The sequence below is a fragment of the Protopterus annectens genome, chromosome 14.part0, assembly GCF_019279795.1.
Source record: "Protopterus annectens isolate FY-2018-M chromosome 14.part0, PAN1.0, whole genome shotgun sequence".
Classification (NCBI taxonomy): Eukaryota; Metazoa; Chordata; order Ceratodontiformes; family Protopteridae; genus Protopterus; species Protopterus annectens.
This window is the reverse complement of record NC_056748.1, coordinates 357536503-357561519: the sequence shown is the minus strand read 5'-3', so window position 1 is coordinate 357561519 and position 25017 is coordinate 357536503. Positions and strand designations below refer to the sequence as shown.

The window sequence follows — 25017 nt, the reverse complement described above, 5'->3', positions numbered from 1 at the left end:
CTATATAGGTATACTTATGTTCCAGGGTATGGTGTGTCTCCCCCAAATGAATTGTGCAGGGGGGATATTACCTATGAGGTTCTGCAAAAGTTGCTTCACTCGTTATGTTTTTGATCATTTAGTACTTGATAATAAGGCTGTTGAAAGACTGACATCACTCCAAAAAATGTGGAGTCCAGTAGTAGTTATTCATTTATTGCACTGATCATTGCTCAGTCTGCCCTTAGGCTGCCCTGTACCACTATCTGTGTTTCCTTTTCACTCAGTTGTGTCTTCTGTCTTCAGATTTCTTTCCTGTTTCTTTCTACGGTATCATCAGAAACCTTACTGCTGTCCACATCAGCTGTCATCACTGTCATTGCCTTATTAATAGTCACAGTTCTCCATTTGTAAAATGCTGCTAGATTTGTTTCTTATAAGGCCCTAATAGAAGATTATGCTGCTTCTGTATGTGAAGCTCATAAGACACCAGATAGTCAATACATGTCATTTTTAGAATGTATTGCATTATACATTTCATCACAGATGTAATCCAGTCTATAACTGCTGTCCAACAGCTCCCCCAGTAGTCTAATCCATATTTTTAGTTAAGAAAACCACAAGTAGTCCCGAACACTCGACTAAGTAAAGAAACACCAAAAAAGTTTGAGAATCCTAAGGAAAAGTCACTGTGCACTGAAAATAATTTTTCAATCACTTTAATAATTAAAAGTTATTTAAAATGCTAAAAAAACAACCAAAACTAATACTTCAAGTTAAGCGCTTTCATCTAACATGTAGACGTCATCAGAACAACCTTTAATTACATTCACCAAACTTTTATACTAATTTCATTTAAAAATATGCATATCATTATCCAATTAGTTGATCCTATACTGTTTAAAGTGCCAGTGCTCTCTGTTCAAACTATGCCATACTAATATAGTGTCTGAATTCATATACACCTAATATCTTTATAAAGACAAAATAAATAATATGAATGTAAATTATAAATTAATTTTATCAATCATATGACCAAATACATTATAAAATGTCATGAAATATTCCATTACCTGTTGTTTTCCAGTATTGACTTTATAGAAATTGAATCATTCAACCCAAGATGAACAGAATAATTTAATTTGATCTGCCATCTGGTCTCTTTCTCTCCTAATACATATTTAACACTTCCCCCTCTAGGATTTACTTTTACACATTCAAGTATACCAAAATTGAATGTATTGCATGTGCTATTCCCTTCAAGATGTCTCCAAAGTGCATTCTTTGTGTCCTGCTTCTTGATTTTATAACAGTGCTCATATATTCTATTTCGGAGACACCTGTCCGTCTTTCCCACATAGAAACACGGACAATTATTACACTTCGCCATGTACACCACATGTCTAGTCCTACAATTCCTTTTCCGGAACCATACAGTAGTGTTGTTAATGTCTTCCAGGGTTACAGACGGACTGTTGCTAATTAAATGACATTGATTACAGTTCCCACATTTAGTAGTACCTGTCCCCTTTGTTGCTTTCTGATCCGTAATTTTCCTTTCTAATTCAGCTTTAAGGTTAATTCCTGTTTTAGAAACAAAATATGGTTTGTTTCCAACTATTTTAAACACATTATTGTCAGTTTTCAGTATATTCCAGTTACTAGATATAATTCTAGTTATGTCCTGTGTCTCAGGAGCATATTGTAAAATACATGCTTTTGTGTACCCATCTGGATTATCTAATTCATTGATTTTAACATCACCCTCTTTGTCCACATCTTTATTTCCTAAAATTGATTTGTACTTTATTCCCCATTGGTGCATGACATATTTTATGGTGTCATAAATCAGGGCTACAGGATACCCTCTGGTTTTAAACATTTTTCCTATATAGTCCAATTAATTTACTAAATCTGTATAGTCTGTGGTCATCCTGGCAGCTCGTACACATTGCCCTTTAAGGATACTTCTCTTTTGACTAATGGGGTGACAACTAGTATACTCTAAGTAGGTGTTGCTGAAAGTACTCTTTCTATAAATCTTTGACTTTAACCTTCCTTTGTCAATAATTATATGAGTGTCCAGATATGGAATTGATTTTTTATCTATATTGTATGTGAACCTCAAATAGTCACATCTAGTGTTTATATAGTCTATAAATTCCTTAAACTTATCTATACTTGCATTCCACAACATAAATATGTCATCCAAAAACCTCAGATAGCACGCAATGTTGTTCTTCCATTCTGTAGAAAGAATGTATTCTGTCTCCCAATCAATCAATCAATCTAATTCATCACCTATGTGAAAGCACTCAGCAGTGCATTAATACCAGTGCCCACACCTTTATGTGTGTGTGTGTGTGGGGGGGGGGGGGGGCAGATTACTTCAACCATTAAAAAAATAGTTCATACAGAAGATAATTAATGTATGCTTACTTGCATCGTATTTGTTCTGGTTGATAAGTTAGCCTTAGTTGAGTACCAACAACAAAAAAAGTCTCTGGCCATGTAGCACACAAGTGCATAACAAACACATGCACGCCCACACACACATAAACATACACAAGTAAGCTTACACCATGACTGTTTTTTGCATTGCTTTTAAATTAAATATTACTGCCAGCACTTTTGTGTTTTTCTTTAAATTGTTGCTTTCCATATCACTTCTTTTGAGAGCTTTTTTTTTTGTTGTTGGAGAGCTGTTTAAGTATATTTAAGCAAAAAAAAAAAAAATACTATATGAAATCTAGTAAATTGACTGACACATTAATAATCACAAAGGAAGTCAAGCGTATAAAAACACCATAAATTAATTTCCATTTTACTTAGCTAGAAAAATAAACTCATCTTTCAGTTTAACGCAGCATGACTTACATCCTTAGAAGCTATTTGCCAGTTACTTAATAGTAGTAATTATACTCCCTTGCTTTCTGACATGTCTGAAAATTTGAAGGAGAAATAGCCATGTACAGGAAAAAACTTATACTAATGGCAGTATTGCAGAAAGGATTGCACAGCTATGCCCAAAAAAATGTAGTATGCCATATCTCAGCCTTCTTCATAAGGCCTATAAATTGTTTTGACAGCCCATCAAGACATACTGTTAGTAGATGGGGTGTATAGGAGGTTAGTTTTGAAATATATAGTAGAGAAACCTGTTCAGTATCATTTCAGATTGTGGCTACATTATATTATGATAACAAAATGAACAGTTGATATTGGCTGTGTTGAAAGGAGATGGTCCTGCTCTTTTCTGCAAGGAGCTGGAAGCAGGAGCGTTTCTCAGACTGAAAACGTAAAGTCTGTGAGTCAGAGTGCGTTGGCTGAGTTACGTCCAGAGAGAGGTGTTAGAAATGGATGCTAAAGTGAGGAACAGCAAGTAATGTGAAAGTCGCCATTATGGTGAATCTAAATGTTTCTCCTTAGTTTCATAAGTAATAATTACCACTCACAATGAAAAAAAAGATGATAAAGACTGGCAAAGACTAGAATGTGAAAACATTATGACTTTATTATTAAAGCACAGTGAATAGACTGCATATATTTTTTCAGTAGTAGTAATAAGGGACAGTTTAATTTATTTGGGTGGTAATTACAAGTTCAAGGGAAGTCCACCCTCTTCTACAGTTTAACTCAACTCTAAGGTTGCTTTTCTCCCGACAACATAATTACAATATTGTTTACTTACCTAAAACCTACTTGTACTTTATAAAACTTTAATTTTCTTGCCTTGGAATGAAAGAAAGTGAAAGCCCACACACATTTTTATGCCTTACTTCTCACATATTTTAGCAGAGGATTTTTTCTCTGCCAGCATGCTATACTACAGACACAGGGAAATGTGTCTTGTATAGGCAATCAGTTCTGCTGATGTCAGCAGGTCAGCAACTGTTATAAAAAAGGGGGAGGGTAGGTGTAGAGTGCTGTGAAACTGTTTTCCACTGCCTTTATTGCAGAAAGGTAGCAAACACAGTATCAATGCACTTAGCTGATGAGCTTACCATTGGTCTGTCTTTCTGCAGAGCAGTCCTGGTTTGGGGTAGGTCTGCCTAAAGGGGAAAGGTGACATGAATAATTCCAAATGTCTTCATATTCTGCAAGAACAAATATTTTCTGACTTTTCTCTAAATGTCACAGAAAGCTACAATACTACATTGAAGTCTTTTTAATATCATATAAAGTACTATAAACAACAAGCACTGCATATAACTGAATCTTTATTTTGATAACATGAAAATAATTATTTTTCATTAGGCAACAAGTTTGCCATGCATAGTCTCAGGTTTCAGTAATAATGTCCCACTTTGGGCATCTGAAAAATGGAATTCCTAATAGTTGACCCACTTTATTTGTAACAGCAATCCACTACACAGAACTACTGATTAGTTATGCTCAAGGATTAAGGTTTTGATGCAATGTACAAGTCAAGGGATAGTAATGCACCTAGAGTGGCAAAATGTAATGTATGAAGGCATTTGTGACTTGGTTTAAAAAATCCCATAACAGATGTGACACCCCCCCCCCCAGGCCATTAATCAAAGAGCATGAATCCTCACCACTGACACTGGAGAGGGACGTTCACTTGGAACAAAAATGGATATACTCAGTATTTCCAGATGCAGCTTTGTGCATCAAGCACAGTTTCCCTAAAGAACACACAGGGAACACTCTCAGTCCAGGGTCTGGGTTTCTCTGTCTCTGTCTCTCCAGGTCCCCAATAAGACTCCTCACTAGCACAGCTGTAGAGTTAAGTCTTCAGAAAAGCATCCAAGCCAAATCCTGCACCACTCTCTCTGTGAAATCAGTGCTCTGTGCCCCTGTTCTAAGCAGCTCACACACACACACACACACACACACACACTCTCTGAGATTTGCACACACATACACATACCTGGGAAAGGCTGGCATTTCATAACTGTTCCCCCTTCTGCCCAGACTATAAGGTAGTTACTGCCACCAGACACTCCAAAGCCAGCAATTATACTGAGTGAAATTAATACTAATACAAATTATAGTGTTTGACCAATGCAGTAAGGCTTTCAGAAGTGGCCGCAGAATCACCAAATAGATATGAATACTCTCAAATGTTAAAATATTCTCTAAAGGAACAATCACAATGAAAAGTTTAAATATATTTCGTAATAAATAATAAAAGAACATGAAAATATGGGCTATCTATTTTCAATAAACACCAGAGTTTCTGTCACAGGAAACATTAAAATAAAACAGATGACTAGATTCACACAGATACAGAAAAACAGTACTTAACTAATCTCACTGTATTTTCCTGACTGATCTAAAGAATTACTATTCCCTGGTCACATACTAGAGCAATGCAAGATGAAGTAGGTGAGTGGTCTTCCTTCTTTGTCAAATTCCAAAAACAGTCTGCCTTGAGATTTCAGTCTCACGTAGTATTAAAATATCATTACAGAGCTGGCTTACAGAATGACATCACACACATCTGGTCATATGACTTCTGGTTCCCATACTACTCTCTAGGCTAGAACCTGCCAGGATTTAGCACATATGTGTTAATGATACCCACACCCACAGCTTTGCTAAGATCAGTTGAAGCTTCTGGAAGTCATAAAACAATTTCAGAATTCTACCATTCCATAGTAGCAATTAGTTCACTGTTAGAGACAATACAGAAGGCTTCCTGGTACTTGTTTTCCCAGACATTTTGTCTTTGCTCCAATCAAAAATGTAAGATGCAATCTTCATGGCCTAAATTAAATAGTTTAATTTTTTACTATTTTTCAAAGTTAACTGGACCAAGATTAATCTCTTCTCTTCTAGTATCCTCTGTTAAAACATGTACATTTAATCAGTTACAATACAGTCAGGACCTACTATTGGTACATATTTAGTACAAGCAGCTTTATAAATACATTTTTCAACACAAGCATTTATACAAATCAGTTTGATGTACAGTACAGATGACATATAATTCTTTTAAAAATTTCCAGCTAGCTGTGCTGGCATATGTTGCACTTCCACTGCCCTTCTTTTCCTGGCATAGCTGGCAATACCTCACATCATCACAAAAGAAATTCCGGAACTGATGTTACTTTTGTGTACTGTGCTTGTAAAGCACTTTTGAGCAAAATCAACAAGCACATTAACACATTTCTTCAAAATTGAGGATAATAAAAAATCATCTTCTTACAAAATGACAGTCCTTTGAAAAGCATGCATATTGGCTAGAGCTGTATAACTGATGGGAATAACTTAAAATCAGCTTTGAGACAAATGAATATGATGGTCATTCAGGAAAAAAATGCAAACACTCCTGCTACAAAAGGCATGTAAGATTCCTGTGACTGATACTGTTGCCATTGTATGTCAACAAGATATGAAGACATTACATTGTTATGCCTACCATGACTTGTATGAATTCTGGGAGGGTCTACTTCATGATGTCGAAAGCCGACAATATCGAAGCTGATACTGTCGGCAGCACAACATCGAAAGTGCAGAACATCGTGCAGGTAAACAGAAATCTCACTAGAGGCCGACCTTTAGTGATTCGATGTAGTAAAATTTCGATAACGTGATATAGATGCAGTTCTGGGTAGATGACAACAAAGAAGTAAAACACTTGAAATGGATTCTGGGAAAGGGACTAGAACAAGATCATATTAAAATGCCAAACCCTGTGGTGGCCATTTTCTAGAAAAACATATACTTTTATAAGAAGGACCTTAAGGCATTACAATAGCACAGAAAACAAATGTAAAATTAAAAAAAAAACACACGTTTTTGAGTTTCAAGGTGGGGCTTATGTTTAACTGTGGCTCATGTTGACATTGAAATTTTATCAGTTTTCTGCAGTGAAAGAGTTAATGGCCATTCTGAAAGATCAAACTCTGCTCTTAAAATTGACTTTGTGTTTCCTTTTCAAAAATAATTGCTTGATCATCTTTCCATGAAGTATGTAATAATAAATATGTACAATCTTCAATGCATATATTAGTTTACCTTTTGGAGTGAGTTATGTCCCTTCTTTTTAATAAAGAATTATGGAAAAATCTGGTAAAATATTTAAATGGAAAATACTTTAAAGCCAGGAGACCTAAATTAACCCTCCTCTGACTAGGAAAACAATATCTTAAGTAATACAGGCTAGCCGTGGCAGGGCTAGCCACTTGACGGTGTAAAATATGGCTCTAGGTGATTCGGTCATGTTGACGGTCGCCAAAAAATGGGCATGGGTAGTTACCGGTGATAAGTGGGTTGAGGACCCGGCCTACTCTCTGACCCACGCCAGGGACCCATGCTAACGGTGGGAGGGGTATATGTGCCCCTGTTGGGCAGTGTGTGCCCGCCATAAAAAGCCCAGCAGCCCTGGGTCAGTAGGCTACTGGCTGGCCGGTGTCTAGTTGCCCAGCCTGGGTTACCTTGGATAGCTCTGTTGAGTGAAAGCTGGACATAAAACCAACCAACCTGCCAAACATGAACTGAGAATTGCTACGCTTAATGTAGGTTCACTGACAGGACGCAGCTTAGAAGTGGATGACATGATGATACGGAGGAGGCTGGACATCCTATGTATCCAAGAGACGAGATGGAAGGGCAGTGCAACAAAGCCACTTGGCTTGGGATCCAGACTCTACTACTCAGGTGGTGGACAGGCTAGAAATGGTGTAGGAATTGTGGTGAGACAGAGGCTTCAGTAGTCTGTGAGGGATATCATCAGAATTAATGACAGACTCATGGCAACAAGACTCCAGTGTAATGACAGGACAGTATTCATAATCTCAGCCTATGCCCCACAGCAGGGTTGTGATAGTGAGGAAAAGAGTGCATTCAGACAGCAGTTGCAGGACCTACTAGATAAAGCAGGACAACATGAATTGGTGTTGATAATGGGTGACTTAAATGCACATATCGGGACAGACAGAACAGGATATGAGGACTGCCTGGGTCCACATGGGTGGAGCAATAGGAATAAAGAAGGAGAAGCCATTCTAGACTTCTGTCTGGCAAATGGCTTGATAGTAGCCAACACATGGTTCAGAAAGAGAGACAGTCACAAGATCACATACAAGAGTAGCCAACATGCAACTCAGGTAGACTTCCTCCTAGTAAGGAAAAGGCACTGGGGTAGAATCCATGATTGCAAAGTCATCCCCAGTGAAACAGTCGGTTCACAGCATAAACCAGTAGTTGCCACAATCAGCTGCAAGCAGTGGTCAGAGAAGGCTCTAAGGTCAACAGAGACCAGGCTGAAGACCTGGAAGTTGACTGGAGAAAAAGTACAGCAGTTCAAGGAATTACTCAGGGCTCTAGCACCCCAAGAAGAAGGAAATAGGTGGAGTTGAAGAAGAGTGGCAGCACCACAGCGTGACAGCATGTGTTAGGACTACAGAAAAGATATGTGGCCGAGCCAGGTATGGAAATAAGGTACATAAGGAAAGCTGGTGGTGGAATGCAAAAGTGCAGGAAGTAATCAAAAGAAAGAAGGAGTGCAGGAAGAAGTGGGAGATTGAAAAGACTGACCAAGCTAGGAAGGACTACTGGTTGGCTAACAAAGAAACTAAGAAAGAAGTTGCAATAGCAAAGAATAGGGCATCAGAGGCATTCTATCAGCTTCTGGAAAGTGACTCAGTAAGGGGCACAAAGAAACTATACCAGCAAGGCAAAGACAGAAAGATAAAGAAGATAGTCAGACACCCTTCATAAGGGATTCCAGCAACAACCTGCTTCCCAGCCCACAGGATATCAAAGGCAGATGGAAGGAGTATTTCCAGCAGCTTCTGAATGAAGAAAACCCCACAGAAGCGGTACTGCCCCAGAAACAGCCTACAATGAGAGTAGAAGAGGAGCCCAGCTGAGAAGAAGTAAGAGCAGCACTAAGGAAAATGAAGTCAGGGAAAGCAGCAGACTCAGATGAGGTCACAGCAGATATGATAAAGATGCTGGGTGAGCTAGGGGAGAAATAGCTTCTGAGGGTACTAATTGCAGTGTGGAGAGAAAGGCGTATTCCAGATGACTGGAGAATAAGCCAGTGTACAAGAACAAAGGGGACATCCACAACTGTGGACAGTACAGAGGCATCAAACTCCTACCACATTGCATGAAAGTTCTGGAGAGGGTGATTGATAAACGGATACGCAGAATAGTAGAATGTAAGATGGGAGATGAACAATTCGGATTCAGATCAGGATGCAGCACAACTGACCCGATGTTTGCACTGAGACAGATACTTGAGAAGAAACTAGAGAAGAGGAGAGAGTCAAACTGGGCTTTCCTAGACTTGGAGAAAGCATATGACAAGGTCCCAAGAAAGCTGATCTGGGCAGTACTGCGGTGGTTTGAAGTCCCAGAAACATTGGTAGAATTAGTACAGGTTATGTACAAGGACCCAGTGACTCAAGTACAAACAGTGTTTGGCCTCACTGAGGGGTTCCCAGTGGGAGTGGGTGTACACCAGGGTTCAGCTCTGAGCCCACTGCTGTTAATACTGGTAATGGACTACATCAGCAAACAGGTTGGAGGGGACAGATCAACAAAGCTGCTGTATGCAGACGATGTGGCAGTGCAGGCAGACTCTGAGCTAGAACTTCAGCAAAGGATAGGAGAATGGAATGCAAATCTGAAGGCACATGGGATGAAACTAAGCACAGATAAGACAGTGATAATGGCAGCAGATTGGGGAAATCAGAAGAAGCTGAGAATAGAGATAGATGGGAAGATAGTGGAACAGGTAAACAGCTTCAAGTATCTGGGAGGGGTGGTTGAGGAGAAGGGTAGTCTGAATGAAGAGGTCAAAGCTAGAATCAGAGGGGCTGCAGCCAACTGGCATAGAGTATCAGGTGTAGTCTATGACAGAAGAATGCCAAAGAAGCTGAAAAGTAAGATGTACAAGACAGTGGTGCGACCAGTACTACTGTATGCTACAGAAACCTGGGCAGTAAAGGCAGAACAGTTGAAGAAGCTAGAGGTGATGGAAATGAAGTGCCTGAGAAAGGTGGTAGGATGCACACTGCGGGACAGGTGAAGAAATGAGGCCATAAGAGCAGAAGCCAAAGTAGCTCCAACTGCAGAAAAGATCAAAGAAAACAGATTACGATGGTATGGGCACATGTGTAGAAAAGCAGAAGACAATCTGGTGAGGGAGATTTGGGACAGACAGGAAGAAGGTAAGAGGAAGCGAAGGTGTCCAGCAAAGAGGTGGATGGATTGTGTGAAAGAGGATCTGCGACAGTCAGGCATGAGTGTTGAAGAAGGCAGGAGAGTGGCACTGAAGCGAGAGAGTTGGCGACAGTTAATACGATACCCCGACCCCATGTAAATGGGAAAAAGGGGATGATGATGAAGTAATACTGGGGTGCAAAAATGATTACTCTTAATAAACTTTAACAGGCATGAGCAAATTTTTAAATCTCCAGCAAGGGAGAAAGCATGCTTGTTTTCTTACAGATAAACATCTGTGTAAGCTGTACTAAACTAAATTGTTCCATCTCCCCCATTTTCACTATGAAAAAATTGCCATGATGAACTTCATATATGCCAAACTTTATAAAAAGTAATACTTTCCTTAAGGATTTTTGGGGCTGTAACTATCATACCCTGAACAATCCCCTTGCATCAGTACAGGGACTGTAGGTCCCCTTACAACCTATTAACTCATAGTTCTGTGTATCTCTTTAAGTAACTACACTGAATAATTCACCCTGTGAGGCATAAATATAATGGAAGATTCTGCAGTAAACCTAAGTTGTGACATTACAAAATCAACAAATTATAAAACCAGAAGAAAAACACATACAAAGCTTTTAAACTACTCAGCCCAGTGCAATAAAACTAAGATTAACACAATTCCAAAAGAGCTCATTAAAATGATGAAATAAAGTAGAGATGTATCTTAGGTAAACTTACCATCAAGAAACATGGCAGTAATAAAGACCCCAACAGTCACATCTGAAAATGAAGGAAAATAAACAGCTGTATCGTGTGCCCGACCAAAATGTTATCACCATAGCAGAACTAAAAGATACAGATAACACACCAACATATAGATGTGTCACAAATTTGGTGCCAGAGAGGGTACCCCCATTCACTTTTCCTCCTTGCAATACAATCCCCACCTAAAATTACATTCAGAATGGCAATCTCTACCCTTAACAAGGTCAGAAACACTAGTTCCTAGGACCAGATAAGATCAGAAGAAAAATAATTTGTACAATCAAAAATAGGATATCATGCCTCTTAGGCATAATTTTGATAGAGTATTAAAAACTGGCTACACCCTGATATATGGTAGCAATATATTATAGTCCCAATTCTCAGTAGAGGCTGTTCCACAGACCCTAGTAATTACAGATTAACCAGCATCACAAGCATGTTGTAGAAGGTGATTTTGAGAATCACAATGAAACTTTCTCATATGTAGTAAACTTTCTTCTCAATTTATTTTTTTAAACACACCTTTATTGAATTATCACTTGTGATAGAGGCAAATTTACATTTGTACAAAAGTAATCAAACTGTGTTAATACATTAACAAACATTATTCTTCACATATATTGCTATATATCATATAACCTAAGCAACCTTATATAAAATTATTCAATTCCTGCCCCTTTTTTAAACAAAAAAAATCTTTATTAAATCATCACTTATGACATAAACAATCATACATTTATATAAATGAAACAAACCACAACAACACAATCCTAGTTGCAAGCATTTTACATCACAAACCATGCTGACACACTCCCCATTGGAGACATCATTTATCACTTAGAATCTATTCAATTATTTTCAGTCAACTTCATAATTATTTTGTATTATTTTTATCCATGTGGTTGGCGATTGGGTTTGCAAATAAGAAACACTGTCATTGACATAATGCCAGCGTGAGCACAATGCACTCGCATTGTTGTCTGCTTAACTTCATTCATTTTTTGAGAGTGTGACTGCTGCACTGGACAAAGAACTATCTTTCCATGTGGTTACCTCAGTCTTGCTGAAATGATCAGCCCTACACCTCTTGAAGGAATTATACATAAATTTATTTATCTAAAAGTACATAAACCCATAATGATTTGGTTGCACAGTTAGCTATACGTGGTCTCCTCTCTGCTTTGTTGTTTTTTGTTTTGTTTTTTTTGGCAAATCATTATACTTGCTGCCACATTCAGTGCAGTATCTCACCAACACATTGTTTAGGGGCAGAATGGTAGCTTAATGTTAAGATCTCTGCCTCATAGCTCCAGTTTGAAGTTCAATCCTGACTTGTAGTTAATGTCTGTGTGGGACTTTGCATGAGTTTTTTTCAGATACTCAGATTTCCTCCCATCTCGGAAAAGTATGCTGGTTGATTTTCTACACTGTATTGTCCGTGTGTGTGTGTGTGTGTGTGTGTGTGTGTGTGTGTGTGTGTGTGTGTGTGTGTGTGTGTATATATATATATATATATATATATATGTATATATATATATATCTATGCTAAAAGAATATGCTGTCAGTTTGGTGATGTTCTAGCTGACTTGAGAATTATGGGCTAGCATGTTCTATCTTGGCGGTGCCTGATGCTGTATCTGCATGAAGCCATAATGACATCTCTTCATTCAGACAACATAGAAATTCTGTCAAATTTGCAGTTACAAAACCATGTTTTATGACTGTGTATGGTATCAACAGTAATATACATACAGTGATGGGGTAATATATTACAATATGGAATATATTACTGTAATATATTACAATATGGAATATATAACTGTAATATATTACAATATATTACAAATTCTATTAACTAGGAATATAACTGGTTACTTTTTCAAAATAGTAATAAAGTAATAGTAATATATTACTTTTCTACTAACTAGTAACTTAAATGTGAGTTACTTTTGAGTTACTTTTGCGTAAACTAGTGGTCTCAAACATGGGTGATATCACCCCTAAAGAGCAATAGAAAATGTCTGGGACCCTAGAAAGTATAGATAATAATCAGATGTTAGGAGGTAATAGAGAGTTTGAAGGGGCAATTTCAATAAAAAATTGCAACATAATGTTGGCACAACTCATTGCATGTAGCATTCATAACATACCTCTCAACTGTACCAAGTTCCTTTGCATTTCCCTTTTGGGCTCAAAATAATAGGGTGCCACAAATTCCCAAGTGGCACAATTAAATCCCGATTTTGGCATGCAGACAAGGAAGCTGAAACCATCCCATGAGGCTTCAATTAAAAGAAAACACCCCGTGTTGGTGACATCTTCTCCTTTAAGGAGGACCATTTAATGAATTTCTGTAAGGGTGCAGCTAATCTGGCATCAGTGTGTATATATTAGAAGTGTGGGAGGGCAGAAAGTAGAATGCAGAGTGTTTTATATATCTATTGCCTACTACTTCCCGTAAGATTTTTTGTTAATGCTGTAAAGGGACTTTAACTGGTGTTTCTGTCTGAATGTATATTTTCAGAGTTAATGTTAAACTGGGTAACATTTTCACAATTATTTGAATGTTGGTATCCCACATTTCCATTGGAGTGGGCAGAGTTACATCATTATACATTCAAATGTTATGCTGATTAGTGTCCAGATTTTTGGCCAGTTGTACCTATTTTCCATGGACCTTTGTCCTGATTTTTGATGTCTCCAGGTTGAGAGGTATGATTCATAATAGATCATAAAAATTAGTCTGAAACATAATTTACTTCATTTTTTAGCACTGCAAGGAGGTGAATGCTAATGATGACCAAACTCCGCCCCTGCCCTTTTACTGTAAAAACACCCCCTAACACTGGGACAATTCTAGTCTGCTAGAGATCATATTCTTACCTTGCCATATAATAAACGGTATTGGTTCTCCATACTACTGTCAACTGAAATCGAACTCACCACTCATTGGTTTAACACCCAACGCCCCAACCCACTGCACCAAGCAGAACTCTTCAGGTGGATTTATGATCAATCAGCTTTTGTCCTGACAATTTTTTTGTTATGTTCTATTTAAAATTCTTTTCAGGTTTCGATTTTTAGTTGCTGAAAATGGACAAAATGTGCTAGGTTTTTATAGGTCTTGTGCTGCTGGCTGTGTATGGTTTGGTTTAATTATTATTTGTGACTCTCTAGCTATACAGACTAGTCATCTTCTTCTCCTTTTGGTTGCTCCTCTTAGTGGTCACCACAGCAGATGATCATCAGTCTACAGATCAAGTGGCAGTAGAGTTTTATGCCAGCCCAGGACTCAGCCTTCCTCAGAAGGCACACGCACACACTCACATCAAGGGGCAATTTAGAATGTCCAATCCATGTGCAGCATGTCTTGGGAATGTGAAAGGAAACCTACGCAAATACAGGGAGGACATGCAGACTCCACACAGAAGATATGCCAGCCAAGAATCAAACCAGAGAACCTCTTACTATGAGGTGATAATGCTAACCACTGCACCACTGTGCTGCCCAGCTATAAAGACTAGTCTGCTGGAGTTTTTCAACTGTTAAATGCCATTCTTGATCACTGGAACATTGTGTATACAAATATGCATGTGCTTAGTTTTGTGAGTAAATCTCAATATTATAATTGATAAACTATACTTATGTGAAAGTAACGGATTATTTTAGTCAGTAACTAGTAATAATAATATATTACTATTTTAGAAAAGTAATAAATAATAGTAATATATAGCTTTCACTGAAAAGTAACTAGTAATAGTAACTTACAACACTATATACATAGTGTAAAATTAATAGATAATTGATAAAGCATTATCATATTTTAAATGGTAATTTTTCAGATATAGCTTAAACACATAGAATAAATCTCTCTAATTGCTCCGATAGGTTTATAAAGCAAGGAACTTCAAAATGTAGGAAAAATAAACGACTATTTCTGATAGATAATTGTCTCCCAGGTGTCACACCTTTTCTGAAAAATATGTTTATTGTAACTATATGTATAAAATTATAAACATCACATAACAAACACATTTTTCAGATTAAACAACTTAATACCTATTCATCCCCTTTGGTTGTATATATTGCAGTTTATACATGGCAGGCATTTTAAGTTGGTAAGTCTTTATGTCTGCTTAGAACAAGTGTGACTGCACAAATGAATAATTACAGAAAAACTGATGACAGTAATCTTTTGGTTATATATAAAGTGAAGTACAAAATATCATATCCATGTCTTTTGATTGTAGATGCGATTGTTTATCAAATGTGATAAAGACTTCTTGCAAAACTATGATTTGATTAAAAAAATTAAGCCATATTAATTAAGACGTGTGATAAAGACTTCTTGCAAAACTATGTTTTGATTAAAAAACATAAACTGGATTATTTAAGACTGATGCCTTAACTTACCCAGTACTTAATGGAATGCTGAATAAATAAATTTTTGAATTGCATAAATGCATCCTATAGTATTTTGTGGCCTACAAAAGCTTCTATTGTGAAATAATATTTTTATTTGTATATATTTCATGGTTAGTTGCGAAAATTATTCACACATATACAGTGTTGCATTTCTGAATGGTCAAATAGATGCAGTTTATTAATGATCCATTCCAGTTTTTAATATTGTCATTTAACTGTATAAAATTTTGTATTGAGTCTACCTTATAACATTGAATACCCAGAACACCAAATCCCATTTCACTGAGACAAATGCATGGAAACTGCAGAAGAGCAAAACTCTGTATCATTAAACCACACTTCCACGAACACACCCCTGGACTAAAACAAAAAACTACACAAACTCCACCTACAACATACCCACCACCCAAAACAGCAGAAACCTACACTATACCATCCTACATTTTTAGCAGGGTGGCTGTGCCCCCCTGCACCCCCCCCACACCCCCTGCAAATTGAATATACCAACTCTGAGATTGCACTACGTTGTAGAAAAGGGAACACACCCATGGCACACCCACATCTACCACAGAGCCACCCAGTGAACTTTACATTTATAGCATTTCTGTTCCCCTCACTACTATTGCTACAGAGGAATGGGAAGTCCCTTCAATTCACGGAAGTGTGGTTCGATGATATGGAGTTTCGCTGTTCTGCAGTTTCGATGCATTCATCTCGATGAAATGGGATTTGGTGTTCTGGGGATTCGATGTTATCAGGTAGACCCTTTGTATTATATAGTGATATAAAAAGTACAATACAGTATTCAACATTTTCAGAAACAGCTCTTTCTGCTTTAAATGCACGATTATTTATTTGTTTATTTGTTTATTTTTAGATATTTTATTGAAATTTAATATGCAGGAACAAACCGACTGAAGAAACATTTAGCATTTTACTTAAGTGCAGTATGCATGCACATTTATTGACTACTTCTTGGAATATTCCTTCAAGTAAAAACTGATCTTTAGATAGTAGTTAGCAAAAGATCATGGAATTAACATTGTTTTATGTTTCTGTCATGTATTCATATGGGAAAGTTTGGTAGTTTTCATGCTGTTGAGTCCTTATTGAATTACAATGAAACCATCTTTTTGTCTAAACAGAATAGAACATTTTATTTATTTACTTGCCTTTGTTGACCAGGAAAGTCTGACTGAGTAAAACCCCTTTTTAGCAGAGTCCAAGGAATAAAAGCTGTAGAATCCATTATCGATTGTAGTGAATTCATGCCAGATTACTTTGGGGCACTTCAGATAATGAATGACTGTGTTCCAGAAATGCTATTTATTTTGGAATGCTGCCAATTTTTGTCCAGTTGTCACAGTAAGTTATATGGTAGAGTACAAACTAGACACCAAGGAAATTGAAAAGCAAAGTTCCAAAACAATGCTGCTGCAACTTGAGTAATCCTATTTGTATGGTATTTCATGAAACTTTGAGGCTTATGAGCATGTGATTCCATCTGGCTATATACAGTGCATCTCTGTGCAATTTGCCAATTCAAAAGTGTTCAGTGACCTATTTGTTTTAAAAGCTATTAAGTTCTTCATTACTGCTTTAATCCATATTTTTAGTACAGCATATCTGGGTCCCTTGTCATCCAGAAAGGTGAGAATGCATATCACTTCCAAAACATCTTTTAGAAGGACATTTTGCATTTTCAGTGTTGTATATCACAAGGTTGGACCATAGGATGTTTACTGAAATTTCATGACAAAACTAATTTAAGGTGTCAGTAATGGGACTGCATTTACTTTGCCTAGATTTTTTGTTTTAATTTAGAAGTTACTAATATTTGAGCTGTAACAAGAAACATGGCATTCATTGGTGAGTTACCCCACATGAATACTGGCTCACTGACCTGCAGCAGTTCTGTCAACATTGATGCAACTTTGTAACAACATAGATATGGTTTTGAACTGAATTGTGCAAAAATGTCAGCAAATTTCTTTATGTGGACTTCTAAATGGCTATCTCTAAAATGTTGCCAGAAACCATTCATGGTTTCCAAAACTGTGAAACTGTGTTCACTTTAATGAACACATAATGAGCATGATGTCATACTGTGCTAATGTTTGCTATTTTGCCTATAGCTTAGAGGAAAGCAGTTTGTTGAAACTTGGCTTAAATGTCATAGTAACCACTTTTTTTATAACAGGCTAAAGTGACTTTACGTTCACTTGCATTCATTCACAAGGGCAAGATGTTGCTTTTGTCTACGAGATTCTTTCTACAGGTCTAGGGACATCAAAACAAATTGGTTTGCAATGACTAAACAGGAAAGCAAACTGGTTTGCAAATGACTAAAGATTCAAAATGGCGTGCTACTGATAAAAGCGTTTTAGCATTAATATTAATGAAGAGACTTGAGCTTGAAAACAAAATCACCAGCACTTTCTTTGTCTCAAACAATCTGTCCTCTTGTTTTCTCTACTCAGCTTTACAATACCTTATGTTGCATTCCTTTTGATCATTTTACAAAGCCAAAATGTTTTATCTCTACTCAATAACATTTGTTTTCCATCAATATATGTTCTCACAGAATAGGTGCTTCATTTAGCTCAACACAGTTAATACAACTTTCAGATACTATGTGATAAACAAGTCTTGAGTGCATACCGATTAGTACAGCTTCTGGCTCCAGTATTAATTTGGTTCTGTACAGAGCAATTTCACCAAAGCTGTATTACTTCAGCTGAGCAGAGGCATCACTGAACAGAACTTTTCAGAATTAGATTTGCAGCATCAAAGAGAGAGAACTAACTGATCTTGGGATTCTAAAAAATTCTTGCAACAATGCTAATTTGGTTAATGCAGTTAAGTAAGTTAGCACAATGGTGAGAATTTTCAATTCAGAGAAGGTAAAGCCACATAGAGAAATACCTCATTAGCAGTTACTTATCATGCCTTTCAACCAAACCATTGTTTTCTCTACCAGCCCATGCATCATAGGTTCATAGGTAGGTACTAGGCTATCGGCCCAAGGGCCTACGTAAGCCTAGCCAGCAAAGTTCCCTGGCTTATGCCACCCAAGAAAGTTATTTTCCTGTGCCACTGTCGAGCAGAGACACAGAAGTGATCCCCGGGGTGTATTTCCTATCATATTAACATATGCACCCTCAACACATGTACACGCATACAGAAATTCAGGCACCTATGCTCTCTGTCTCTCATACTAATGCGCATATCCAAGCAACCACAAAAATAGCCCTTGCAAAGTCTTTTACACTCAATGAAATGTTCGTTTAAACACCTGTAAGTACACTACCACACACACACACACACACACACACACACACACACACACACACACATATTCAAAGATAGTTTCCATGTACTCATCTCCCACAGATATAAGTATGCTTACACATTCATACATACATATACACTATGTAGACACACATTCATTCCTCTATAGGTATGCACACACACACACACACACACACACACACACACACACACACACACACACACACACACACACACACACACACACAAAACTAACAAGCCTTTGGAATGTGGAGTTAATAGGATACTTCAGTGAAAAGTTGTTAAGGATACAAGGAGGACCTACAGACTTCACACAAACGGTATTCTGAAGAAACAAGCTTTGTGAGGCACCAACACTAATTGCTGTGCATACCATTGTTTAACATTCTGTACATTTTAATTTTTCACGATGCTTAGTGAAATTGTATAAATTTCATGAGCAGTGTAGCATTAAAACAAAAATGCTTGCATTCTGCATAATTAAAATTTTGATTGCATTGTATTTTGCCTGTTAATAAACATTAATGTTACACACAAAGTTCACAAACATGTTAAACAGAGTGTAGGAAGGCATCTGAAAATGTGTGTTGGGGGAAGAAAATTAAAAAGGAGTGTAGTCTAAAAAGAAGATTTCAAGATGTTAAGTAATCATTTGGAAAAAGAGGTTCCTGATTATCTAATAAAGTGAGTAAAACAGTTAATACGTTTGATTACAGTAGCATTTACAATATATAGCTCATCACAATGCAGTTTTGAGCTACACATTGTACACAGTAGTGGAACTGCTTTTTATATCAATATTGTATACTGATATTTGTGTGTATTTATGGCTGTTCTGGGTCCTGTAATACTCTGAATGTCTTATACTGATTGACATTAAAATGTGCTTGTCATATCAACAAATTATGTCACATGTAGAAATGTTTTATAACACTTAATCTATAAAATTGATGCAGTTGTAAAATCTGTCCATTATAAAGATAACTTATTGTGGTTACTTTCCCTCTAGCTCCAGAAGTTTTAAACAATCAAAGATATACATTTAGTCCAGATTACTGGGGGCTAGGCTGTATAATCTATGAAATGATCGCTGGACAATCGCCATTTCGAGGGAGGAAGGAGAAGGTAAAAAGGGAGGAGGTTGACAGGAGAGTGCTTGAAACAGAAGAGGTGTATTCAGACAAATTCTCAGAAGAGGCCAAATCCGTCTGTAAAATGGTAAGGCCAGAGATCTCTCCTGCTGTGAATTGTTACTGAGCAATTTGATAAGAAAACTTTACTTAGGCCAGAGTTTTGATAAAATTTAATCCAATATTAAAGTCTTGTGTTGCTATGAATGGTAATTGTGATGCTTGCTAACATTTTTAATTTAGCATAACATATTTTATTTTGGCCTTATTTTGTACTAGCTACCATCAGTTTTGCAGTACACTCTTCTAATTTGTTTTTGTTTATTCACAATTTAGTATAAACAAAGTCTTGTTTTTTAGAAGCAAATACAATCTATTTCACAATTAAGTAGTTTATCAGAGTTGCATTGTTGTTCAGTTAGTGTTACCTGTATTTGGACTAAATCCTCAGATAAGTCCTCATCATTGGCAACTGTTAAGACCCTTAGGGTCAGTATTAAGAAACAAAAGCACTAGGTAGCCTATCTACCACAAGAGGAGTGGTTTATGGCCCAGAAATTGTAGTTTATTGGCCCTTTGGGCAGTTTTTCCATCTCTTTCAACTTTCTGGTTTAAAAGCCCACGTTTCCGCTTGTTTTCCACATTTCCTGTAACTAGTCTAGTCCAGATACAGATTTCCTGTATCCAGGACTGTTTGCAAGCTTCTCAGCAGTGCCAAAAAGTCTGTTCTTCAGTTTTTCCCTTAGATCTGCTAGTTCTCTCCTCTCCTGCACTTTTACTACCTTATTAGTCTAGCACTTTACCAGACTTCTTGTAGCAATTATTGTAGCACACAAAAGTGCTGCCAGCACTAAACATTCTACAAGGAAATAGCTCCAGTACTTATTATTAATGCCCACCCCTCCAGGCATGTCTAAAGGTCAGTTCCCTGTCCTTTCTCCTATTAACCTGGTGAACTTGGGCTTCCTGAGGCAATGTAGCAACTGCCTCATGTACACCGACAACCCTCTCAACTTACCTCCCAACACTCAGACTTGCTAGAGATGCACTTATTTATCCAAACTGGAAGCCACGCACTCTCCAGCCAAGACTGGAATAGCTGGTCAAGAGGAGAAGTTCAACACTTGCACCACACCACATGGAACACATAGCCCTCCAGAACACATACCAGCACTGCCTTCACATAAAAACAAAAACCACACACCCACCTTAGCGGAGGCTCTCAATAAAAATCTACCCAAACAGCAGAGGCCACAAGGCAGAAAAACACTCAACCACCACAACACAACAATAATCACGAGACACATAACTCTCCTAAACAGTGTGACACTCAACCAAAGCCCGTAAGGCAAAATAGCATGCCCAACACACTAGTCATAGGTGACTTGATAGTGAGGCACACTGAAGTCCCTCTCACTGGGTTGAATAAGGAGAAAATAGCAGTCAGCTGTCTATCAGGTGCCAGGATCTGCCACATAATGCATGCACTCAGGTCTCTCAACAACAGGTACAAATATGACTCTGTCATTGTACATGTGGGTGTGAATGACCTGAGACGTACCACCCTAGACTATATGAAAAGAGACATGGAGGAGCTCCCGGATTATGTAGCCCAGACAGGTATGACCTTAGCCCTGAGAAGCATCCCACCATCACCTAGAATGATACCACAGTACAAGCAAAAAATGATTAATTTCAAGAATTGGCTAAGTTTCTGGTGTCATTCCAAGGGGATCCAGTATCTGTCTACCTGGGATGACATGATTGACTGACCTCTATGCTTTGCCAGAGATGGCCTGCTTCTGTCACCCTGGGCTTCTAGATAATGGCCAAGGCTCCTGCCACCCCTGTAGTGCCTTTTTAGGCAGTGTTCCAAAGACCAAATTACCACCATAACAGCTACAAAGAAATGCAATCTGAGGGTCATGCTGCTCAGTGTTAGAAGTCTAAATCTCAAAATGCACTCACTCGAAGCACTCTTTAAAATGGAGAACATTGACATTTGTGCTGTAACAGAGACCTGGTTCAAAGCAGCAGAAAGCACCCCTGCACTACCAGGCTATAACTCATTCCACACCTTTTGGCCCCAGAACTTGGACTGAAGCACCAAAGGCGGTGGTGTTTCCATATTCATAAAGGATGCGCACACCTCCAGACTGGAAGCCCAACATAACGCATCAGACATACTTCAGGTGCAGCTAACATTGGTTAAGATAGCGATTCAGGTCTTAGCCTGATATAGGACCCCAACCATGTCCCAAGCCTCATACTCCACGTTCCTAAGCACCCTGGAGAATATTAAGTCCAACCTAACACTCGTATACTGGGTGACTTCAACTACCCTTCCATTAACTGGGAAAACTACTCATGTACTAATACACTTGCCCAACGTTTCCTGGAATTCATTAATTCCAATGCACTGGACGAGCTCGTTCTTACCTCCACTAGAGGTAGCAACATCCTTGACCTGGTCATTACTAACATCGGTGACCATTGCTCTACACCAGTAGTCAACTCCTCCTTGGTTATATCTGACCACAAACTAATCACCTTGGAAATCCACATACCTCCCACCCCACCCCCGCAAAGGTACCCACCATGAAAAACTTCTCCAAAGCTAATTTTGGGCTCCTAAAAACAGAGGTGGCTAACTTCACGGTACCCATGCAAATGGAGAATAGCTGCATGACCACATAGTCATACACCAATGCACTGTCCGAACACGTACACAAGTGCATGAATCTTGCCATACCCAATAGAACCAAGATGCTCTCCTCCAAAAAAAGGAAGTCAGTCTGGTGGTCCCCTGCCATAAACAAACTGTACAACAGAAGGAAGAAACTGATGTGGAATAAGGTGAAGTCCCAAGACTGGAAAAACTCCCTTATCAGCCTCAACAAAAAGTTGAGATCCCTCATCAAGTCCTCTAAAGCTAGCTATGAAAACAGAATTGCAGCAGATAGTAAAGACAACCACAAGACCTTCTATAGTTATGTAAAGAATCTCCACACCAATACCCAGATTTGCTGTGAGCTACTGCACAATGGTACCTCCTGTACTGAGCCAACAGATATTGTCAGTATACTGGCCAACAGATTCAGTGCCAACTTTACCCCCCTCCCCTCCAAATGATGAATCACAATACCAGAAGATTGCCAGACACTCAGTATTACTGCTGCACAGGTTAAAACAGCACTGTCCAAGGCCAATAATACAGCTTCTATGGGACCTGACAATATCCCTGGCTATGTTCTACATAAACTACAGAGTGAACTGGCACCACACCTGTGTGCCCTGTTCAATCACAGTTTCACCTCAGGCTTTGTCCCTACCGAATAGCACACTGCTGCAGTCATCCTTCTCCACAAAGGAGCAGTGACTACAGACCCTGAGAACTATCGCCCCATTAGTCTGATGAGTCTGATATGCAAAACTATGGAACACATCATCATGGACCTAGTAAACAAGGATGTAGGGAATCTACAAACTCTGGATCCCACACAGTTTGGTTTTGTGAAGGGTAGATCATACCTGCTCAACCTGGTCAACTTCTTTGAGTCAGTCGCCAGAGCTGTGCATGAAGGCAAGGTGGTTCATACAGCCTAACTTGATCTGGCCAAGACCTTTGATACCATTCCTCACTCAGGAATCATAGGAAAACTCACTAAGCTAGGCATCAACCCCTGTATCACTAGGTGGGTTGCAAACTGGCTCACAGATAGAACCCACAGTGTGAAATTAGCGTATTATTATATTATTATTACCACATCGATGGCAGTCCACTGAACACAGAAGGTGTTATAAGAGATCTGGGAACACAGGTTGACAGCAATCTCTCTTTTGACCACCACATTGCCACTGTGGTCAGAAAGTCCTTCTATGTGGCACATCTCATTACTAAAGGTTTTGCATCCAGGAAGAAAGAGGTAATTGTCTCCCTCTACTCTTCCCTCATTATGCCAGTCATTGAGTACAATGCCCCATTTGACATGTACCTCACTAAACACCTGCAACAACTGGATAGGCCGCAAAAGTACCTCACAAAGATGATCCTAGGCCTTAAACACTTGTCCTATATGGACAGACTCAAAAAACTCCAACTATTCTCTGTCTCATATCACCTACTTAGAGGTGATCTCCGCTTGATTTACAAAGCCATGTGTGACCCAGCTCTGTTGGAAATGCTACATCTAAAGAAATCCCAATCCCTCTACACCATACGCTCCAGAGATCTCAACCTCATTACCACAATCAACAGAACATGCTGGAGGGACAGGTTCATAACACAGAGACTGCCCATGCTATCGAACAGAGATCCCATACATGTCAATCAGAGCATCTCACTGGCCCTCTTCAAGAGAAATCTTGATGAGTGGATGGAAAATAGAAAACTCACCCCGGGGATCATTCCAGTGGCTGGCTTTAGTTGACAGAGGCACTGGGAAGTAATGTCGGGTGGCATGATGCCAGGGTAATCCTATGAGCTAGGCTTGTAAAGGCTCCAGAGCCATTAGCCTAGTACATACCTATGAACCTATAATGGCATGAACTTATACAATGTAGAAGGAATATGGCAGGACAAGGGACATTTTTATGTTTGTTTGTGTCTTTCGGCTTTTCCCGGTTAGGGGTCGCCACAGCGAAACTCCGGTCTGCTAATGATTGACAGTAGATTTTTACATGCTGGCTTGCCAGGCCTAATGCACAACCTTCAACGATGGAACGCCCATTCACGCATGTCACCACACAAAAGACGCTCTAACTGAGAATCGAACGGGCAACGTCTAACTGTGAGGCGACAACGCTACTGCAGCACCACCACCGCAGTCCACAAGGGACATTTTATGTAAGTTTCAGTATTTCCTCCTTTCTGGACAGGAGTAATGCCTCGTTTTGCATGTTATGTGAGTATGCGGAGCATTATTGGTGAGTACTACCTGTATTTTTTTCCACATCACGTGTCCCAGTGCCTTTTTCCCTATTTATTTATACAACTTATGTAAGGCAGGATTCTGTGACTCCTGAAATGGGATTATTCAGATCTTGCTTTTGAAGTTATTATGCATGAAGCTCCTTGTGACTAAGAGGACTTCCATTTTGACAAGGTGAACTATAAGACCATAAATGTGACAGTGTCAAATCAGATACTGCATGTGGTAGCAGCAGTAAACAGAAAAGGCAGGATTCTGCACAGAGAGATTGCCAGGGCAGAGATCTTTTAATCAGAAAACTGCATGTGGTAGCAGCGTCATAG

At 38.6% G+C, this 25017-nt stretch overlaps 1 protein-coding gene across 1 annotated transcript in view; it reads left to right on the top strand.

Moving 5' to 3' along the window:
- Positions 1 to 25017, top strand: part of GRK5 (G protein-coupled receptor kinase 5) — a 1993659-nt gene that overhangs the window by 1814489 nt on the left and 154153 nt on the right. Inside the window, exon 12 of the mRNA XM_044056079.1 lies at positions 19643 to 19851. Within this exon, the coding sequence (XP_043912014.1) occupies positions 19643 to 19851 (209 nt within the window). The remainder of the gene's footprint in view (positions 1 to 19642; positions 19852 to 25017) is intronic.